We start from the raw sequence: 7,678 nt of genomic DNA, 5'->3' as shown, positions 1-7,678 counted from the left end.
CCGCCGGCGACCCTGGGGGGCCTCCCGTCCCCCGCCGCCGGCCCTGGAGGGCCGCATGCAAGATGCCGTGGGCCCCGGGCGCTGGGCCCCGTGTGTGGCCGTGGACCGGGCCGGCTGCGGCAGCTGCGCGCTCCAGAGAGCGAGGGGGCCCGCGTGCCTTGAGGGCAGGGCAAGAGCTGGTCACGGCGCTGGGGGCACCCTGTCGCGGTCGCCAGCAGCTTCGTGTCCAGCGCAGAGTGCTGGGCCACGTGGCAAGCCCCTGTTGCCAAGCTAGGCACAGCCGGTGCGTGCCTCGGTGGCTCAGACGTCCCTAAGGTCGGGCCGTGGAAGCTCACCAGCGGTGGGCATGGCTCCTGCTGGTGCAGGTCCTGCTCGTGCCACCAGGGCCCCTGCCGTCCCTGTGGCATTTACGGTACTGAGCTCTCGGCCAGCGTGACAGCTCCTGGGTGAACACTTGTGTGGTGAAAAGAAAGTGCACGAGTGGGAGGTGGCTGTTACCCCCGGCTCCGAGTTTCCCGTGTGTCTGGTTTAGCACCCACTTCTCCGGCCTCCGTCCTGCACCAGGTTACTGGCGGGAGAGCAGAGAGGAGGAGGGAGCCGCGAGCAGAGGTCTGTGTGGTCTGTTGTCTTCAGAGCCCTCCCGAGGGCTCCAACTCGCCAGACCTTTGTGGAAGGCCACTGGCAATGAGGTGTGTCTGCCTTTGGTGGCAGGAAGTCCACACCAGAACGGGATCTCTGTGCACACCTTGTGTATCACCGCAGGGGATCATCTGTTCTCTTTACTTCCACGTGAACTTAAACACCTGTTGATGGCCTCGTTGTTACAGTAACTCATTGACAAAAAATGCTAGGTCCCAAAAGCCAGGGCTGTCCTTAGAATGAGCTCCTGAAGGTCTGAAATCCATAGAAGAGCCAAACTGATTGTAGCCACCTTTTATGCTAATTATTTAAACCCCATTTCACGTGAAGTGTTTACACAGCATTTTTTTCCTGAGCCCCCACAGTTCTGATCCATGAGAGTGGTTGGCTGGCAAACAGATTTGAAGTGTCTGAAGCCAACCTTCAAGGGAAGAATCAAAAGGGAGGAAAACCCCAATCAGTGTGAAATTCACCCAAATAATGGCAAGCATCTAGGCAGCCTAGTTTAGCTACCTCCTGGAAAAGAACAGATCGGGTTTCAAGAGCGCACCGCCTGTAATGTCATGCAAGTTTATAAAGGATCCTGCACGAGCTTCACGCTCCCTGCACGTGCTGCCTCTCCTGGACGCTGAGCTCTGAATCTGTTACTAATTCCCCATGCCGACCCATTTAAGACCCCTGCCCCAGCGAGACTCCACAGAAGGCCCGAATCTGCTTTGATGTGCCCCACAAACCTCAGCAAGGCTGAGAGTGTCTCTCCTGCCCCCTTGCAGAGGGGAACTGGAGAGAAGACCAGACAGACTGGTTCACATCACTGTCCTGCTTGCTGCTTGGCAATATAGCTCAAGTCTTCTTCTGTAGGGTCTGTTTGCCAAATTCTACGTTATTACTGATGTTTCTACATGTCACAAATGTGCCACTACTCTGAGCCTCTTGAGACAGGAAATCTGCCCCAGGACACGTTCAGTCGAAGGATTAGTCAAAGATAACTTCAAACTCAAAACCTCGGATTCTGAAGACCATTTCACGGGGAGAGAGGCTGTCATCTTAAGATGAGGGGAAACGTGTGCCTGCTATGGGGTAGGAGAAGGTCCAAGAGACGCACCACTGGAAGAAATTGGATTGCTGCTGTAGGAAATTATTGTTTGTGAGATTTGGGGCAATGTATAAAATTCTAGAGGAAAGCAAGTGTCTATCATCAATTACAAAAAAAAAAGAAGAAGAAGAAAGAAAGAAAAGATTTGTACCCTGAATCAGAAAAGGTTCTTCTCTAATTACATCCCTGTGGTAAATGCAGAAAGCACAGAGAATGAGAAAAGCTGCCGTCCTCTGGTGCCCAGGGCCTTCTCCCCCGGCGGTGGAGCAGAAATCTGCCTGTCCTGGCTGACCTGACCTCAGCCGTGGATGGAGGCCTCGCTTCCTCTCCACCGCTGAGCTCCCGAGTACACACTCTCTTCCAGCCTCAGGTTCTGAAAAGCAGATGGCAGATCCTCCTCGGAGGGACAGATGCAGAGGTGATAGAAAGGGACCTAGCTGCAGGCCCAGATAAAGGTGGCTTCTTTCTGTAAATACGGGGGAAAGAATGAAGCCGGGATCCTCTGTCAGTGTTGGAAACGGCCCAGGTAAGCACCCAGGTTGGACACTGGGGCCTCACAGACTGATATGCTTTGTTTTCCAGGGAGAGCTTCCTCCGCGGTGGTATCCTTCTGCTGTGTCCCCATGTCCCTCCGCTGGCCTCAGGCCCAGGCCTCCACAGGATGGCACTTCAGGGCTAGTTTGCTGGACACATGAAGGCAGCTCTGAGTTCCTGCTTTTTGTTCCTTTAAACTCCCATGCACACCCTTTCTATAAGTTCTGAGTAGAAATTCCACTTTTAAGTGGGAGGGACATTCACTAACAATTTAGAGTTGATAGGACTTCAGTGGGGCGTGCTGGCTCCATCACCCTCCTTCTTGACCCTGCACCTTGAGTGGGTGGCTGCCTGCCTCCCACCAGGCCCACCTGGAGCAAGAGAGTGAAGACCCCTCACTTTGAATACTTACAGACTCATTTTACCATAAACAAACAAGAAGCGTACAGTGCTCAGGAAAGTTAGTAGACATTTAACTGCACAAAAAAAGAGAATATATTTTCTTTGAAGAAAATGAAAAAAAAAAGTCATTTTTTTCTATCTAGTAACCTGGGCCACAGTCAGGGTAATGCCCCCAAGGAAGCCTGGTGTTCCAAGGCCGTCCTGCCTGCGGTCACCAGGGATATACCCAGCCCTCCTGTTCCAGGCTAGGGCATTTCCTGTGACACCAGTGGAGTATGGGTGGAAGCCGCCCCAGGTAGGGAGCCAATGGCCAGGTCCCCGTGGCCACCCGCAGGTGCGCCTCTGAAGACCTGGCAAGGCGTGCCCCCTAGGGTGGATGCACAGGCAGGGCCCGTCTCTAGGCCCACCGGTCCTTAACCACTGGCCAGCTCTCGTCCGTCTCTCTGCAAGTGCTGTTCTGCCTGAGTGGGGCATATTACGCCCTGTATTTCCTAGCTACACTCCTGATGATTACATATAAAAGTGAGTCTTAAACGCAAAGGCACATGGGCGGTGTCCTTGCTGCACCACCCCACCCCCATAACTGGAGTTCTCTGTTGTCCGCTGTTCTCCAGGTCAGGTTTTCAGTTATCCTCATCCTTACCTGGTCCTCGACCTGACTCTGCTGCTTCTGATGGGGATTCTGGAAGTGACTCGGTTATATCTTGGTGAGTTGACCGAAGACCACATAGTAGGTAGGATCACAGAATTACTAGCTTACGTGCTGGGAACCTCTAAATGCTCATCCCTTTATAATGTGGTTCTTAGAGACACTTTTGATGTCAACCGCTTAGCCACTTGCCTCGCAAGCCTCCCCTTACGATGTCATTAAGTAAATTAGTTTATTCAGAAGCTTAATTCAAGAGACAACGCTGGCACTAGCAGCATCCTTGGGAGAGACGGCAGGGGGACCGACAGCACGGAGATCAGAACCCAGCTTAGCCAGTTGACTGGAGCCCCCAAATGTTCACCTCACCTCCTTCCTTCACCTTCCGTTGGCCTCAGCAGTCTGGGGAAGGATCTGGAGTGTTCTGTCGAGCCCCCAACAGGGCAGCAGAGCCTGGAGGAGTGGGAGGGCTCCCCGAGCCGCCTCAGTCCAGCTCCAGGGCCATTCATGTGCCCTCAGGCAGCCCCCTGTTCCGTCCTCCAACAGCACGAGCTTTGCCCCCTAGCCCAGCCCAGCCAGTGCTCAGCACACAGGGTCCTGTCAAGTCACAGGCACGCACACGCCAGCACATCCGTGTTCTACAGTGGGGTCGTACATGGGTTGAGCATTCTCCATTAGAATAGCTGGGAGAGCCGACGACAGCTGGTGCTCTCAGGCCCCTCGCACGTCAGCACGTTCTGCGGGCACACGTGCGCCAGCGACGCCCAATCAGCGGTGAGGAGACGGGCCCACGCCCTTGTCAGCAGGGCCGCAGGACCCTTCAGGGGTCAGGAGCGGGTCTACTGGGCATGCGGGGCCATCAGCATCTGCTGTCACAGACGAGCCCACAACCCTGGGAGGGAGGCGGACGGTGCTGGGCACCTGGGTCAGCTACAGCAGCCAGGGAGCAACGTTTCCTGCGACTGACCGATTTATCTAAAATATTCAGGTTTGGTTCGGTTTTTTACAAGCATGCATGACATTCTCCAGAACTGGCCTCGGCCCAGAGTAAAATATTTTTGGAAATTTTAAACAAAACCTCCTCAGTCCACTTGGAATTAGGAAAACGTATCAGAATGCAACTGGGATCATTTTTAGAAAAGGAAATTCCCTCTCCCATCCCCACAACTGACCCAGAGGCTAAGATTCAGACATTCTCCCGTGATTGGTTTTTACCCTCACTAGGGAGAACACACCCCTTGTCACACTTTGCTTTCTGACGTTTCATGAGTGATGTGGTGACCACAACAGGACCTTTTACCGAAAGTCCTCAGCCCTGCATCCAGAGGGCCGTGCTGGTGATGAGCTGGCTCTTGGCCTCCCTGCCTCCTCGCAGCCCTCCTGGGCACACATGGGTCAGAGTAGGTGTCCCGGAGCCCAGCGCCCACTCACCTGACTGTTCTGCTCTCCAGGCACCAAGGGCAACCTGATGGAGGCCGAGGTGCCGCTGGCCATCAGCCTGGTCCTCACAGCAGTGGGTGCCCTGCTGTCCACCTACTTCCTGCTCTGGCAGACCCTGGTGCTGCGGGCAGACTCCATCCTCAGTGCCACACTCCTGGCACTCCATGGCCTGGAGGCCATCCTACAGCTGGTGGCCATTGCTGCCTTCGTCAGCTAGGCAGGCGGTGCCCAGCTTCCCTCCCCACGCCTCCCCCCCTCCCCAGGGTGGGACAGCTCTGGACAGAAGCCACTTCCCCGGAGCTCGGCCATGTCTGGCTGGCTCCCTCTGGGGTGCGCTGACCTGCTTGATCACCGAGGGGGGCAGGTGAGGATGGTGCATGATTTCTTGCGGTGCTGTGCATCTCTCACATAATTGCTGGCATTCCGTGCTTTCCACACTGGTCCACCTGGAGCTACAGGGTGGCGTGGGGAGCCAGGGACCCACAGCTCACGGCAGGCCAAGTCCTGGACAGCAGTCAGCTCTGCTTTGCGACAGAAAGAAAAGAAATGTGAAGGTGCCAGCAAGCTCTGATGTTTGGGGGGTTTTTGCAGAGGTGGCCCCTTTCCCCTTGGGGCTCCTGTGGGGAGGTGGTCTGAAGCCCCGGCACTGAGGGGAGGGAGGCAGAGAATGGGAGAGTGACGGAGAACAGCCTGCCACTGCCCCGGACTGGGGCTTCAGGGCTCCGATGTCCAGGCCTCCGTCGGGAAACCATCAGGAACGTTTGCACTGTGTTAGACTCAGTCACAGAACGAAAGGGCTCCTGGAAGGACTCTGAGTTCATGTTCTCTAGTAACTTGCCTTCGTTATATCACACCCTCTCCACGTTTGGAATAACATGTTTGAATATCCAGGTATTTTCTCTTTGCCATGTTGTCGAAATAAATGTTTATACCTCCCTCAATTTCTCCTAAGGCCACCTACCTCTTCCAGGGTTCTCTGGATAGACAGGAGCACACCCCACCCAGGCCTCACCCAGACACCCAGGGAGCAGTGCTTCCCTGAAAGGCAGCAAAGCTGGGCTTGGGGCCCGTCCTGGAGCTCCCCAGGGACCGGCTTCAGCGAGGGCTGGCAGCAGCACCCTCCCGCACCTGTCCTTCTTGGGGGCAAGTGGGGGCAGGAGCTCTCCCCTCTGCTGGCTTTGGCTCTGGTCCGGTGCACACCGGGGGCCCTGAGGCCGCATGTAGGTGCCCTCGTGCTTACCTGCTGCTCGCGTGCGCATGTTCAGCGGAGCCTCGTGCCTCTGACGCCGGGGCACTCCCCAGGGGACTTGGGAAGGTTGGGACGGCTGCACTTGCTCTCAGTGGAAACGCTCGGCCAGCTCCCCGCAGACCCTGGCCGCCTGACACTTGTGGCCTCAAAGGTCCAGGACCTCCTGCCCAAGGGTGTAGGCCCGGCCCTGACACCCCCATCGCTCTGGCTGCACGGAGGTGGCAGTCACCTGTCCACAGAGGACAGCACAGCTCCAGGTGGCTCCAGAGGCTCCCTGGTGACAATCAGTCTGATTTCAGACGTGCAGTAGCGCCCACCTCAGCTGCTCCCTTCTGTGCGAGCCTCCCACTTCCCGCCTGCCCAGGCTCAGTCTCCAGGAAGGACGAGGGCAGGCCTGTGCCTTTTCTGGGTGCTCAGCAGAGTAGGGGAGAGAACCAGGAAGCCGGGGCTCGGGGGCTCAGGGGCAGGGCTGGGCCTGAGAGGAAGGCCACTTCCTGCACCACCTCTGAGAGCTCACCTGTGATGCTTCAGACAGCAGGTGGGGAGACCCGCCCCCCGGGGGGGGTGCCTCCATTCCCCCGGGGAGGTCCCCAGGAAGTGCTCTGTGTCAGCCCCAGGTAAACAAAGGCCAACTGCCCTTGGGACCCTGCCTCCTGATGCACCATTTTCCACCCCAGGCACAATAGCCAGAGGCTTTGGGTCCTTGCACGTGCCTGGGGTGCCCACCACTGCCTGGACTTGCCCTCTGCCCCTTCTCTACTTCCTCCCCACCCAGCTGGCAGAGGCAGGGGGAGTCAGTTCAGGAGGAAGGATACTGGCCCCACGCTGGGGGCAGAGGGTGGGGCCTGGGCCTAAGGAGGGGGCCACGGCCTGGAGTCTGTTCTCTGCCCTAGTAGTGAACAGCCTACACCACGGGCATCCCCACCCATCAGACACCCCCATCCCTCAGGGGGTGCCCATGGTGGACTGGGGATGCACAAAAAGACTGTAGGATCGGGGCGCCTGGGTGGCTCAGTCAGTTAATCTGCCTTCGGCTCAGGTCATGATGCTAGGGTCCTGGGACGGAGCCCCACATCAGGCTCCCTGCTTGGTGGGGAGTCTGCTTCTCCCTCTGCCACTCCCCCTGCTTGTGCTCACTCTCTCTCTCTCTCAAATAAATAAAATCTTTTTAAAAAAAGACTGTAGGATCTCCTGGATTGTGGAGAAGAGAGCCCTCTCCTGCCTGGGGAGCTCGGAGCGCAGGGCCGCAGGGTCTCTGGCCTCGGATCATACCTTTGACACCCATTCACAGACACGCCCGACACCAGCACCCCCCCCCAGACCAGAGGGGCCAGCCGTAGAGGAGGGGCTTCTGCCCCGGGGCCTGGCGCCCAGGATAGGCCCCTCTGCTGCGGCAGCTGAGGCTGGGAGATACCCGGCAGGGGATACCTGGCGGCTGCTGGGGCGCAGCGAGGCCTGCCTCGGGAAGATCTTAGAACCTCGCCCTGCGTAGTCGCCAGGCACATCCCCACGGGTGAGGGGCTCCCGATCCGCCTACCCGTCCACCGGCGCCCCAGCTCTGGGGGGTGGGGTCTGCGGGTCCAGGGGGCCCACGGGGCGGGCGTTGGGGGCCGTCCGCCGGGAGCCCCAGGGGGCGGGGCCGAGTCGAAGGGGCGGGGCGTTCTCGTCCCGC

At 57.8% G+C, this 7,678-nt stretch overlaps 1 protein-coding gene across 1 annotated transcript in view; it reads left to right on the top strand.

Moving 5' to 3' along the window:
* Positions 1–7,073, top strand: part of TMEM80 (transmembrane protein 80) — a 7,755-nt gene extending 682 nt beyond the window's left edge. Inside the window, exons 2-5 of the mRNA XM_035013645.1 lie at positions 2,318–2,337; positions 3,100–3,193; positions 3,286–3,378; positions 4,769–7,073. Coding sequence (XP_034869536.1) covers positions 2,318–2,337; positions 3,100–3,193; positions 3,286–3,378; positions 4,769–4,974 — 413 coding nt within the window. The 3' untranslated portion in view covers positions 4,975–7,073. The remainder of the gene's footprint in view (positions 1–2,317; positions 2,338–3,099; positions 3,194–3,285; positions 3,379–4,768) is intronic.
* Positions 7,074–7,678: the final 605 nt, after the last annotated feature.

The sequence above is a fragment of the Mirounga leonina genome, unplaced genomic scaffold (assembly GCF_011800145.1).
Source record: "Mirounga leonina isolate KUSES-001 unplaced genomic scaffold, KU_Mleo_1.0 Mir_166, whole genome shotgun sequence".
Classification (NCBI taxonomy): Eukaryota; Metazoa; Chordata; class Mammalia; order Carnivora; family Phocidae; genus Mirounga; species Mirounga leonina.
This window is presented reverse-complemented; position numbering and strand designations above follow the sequence as displayed.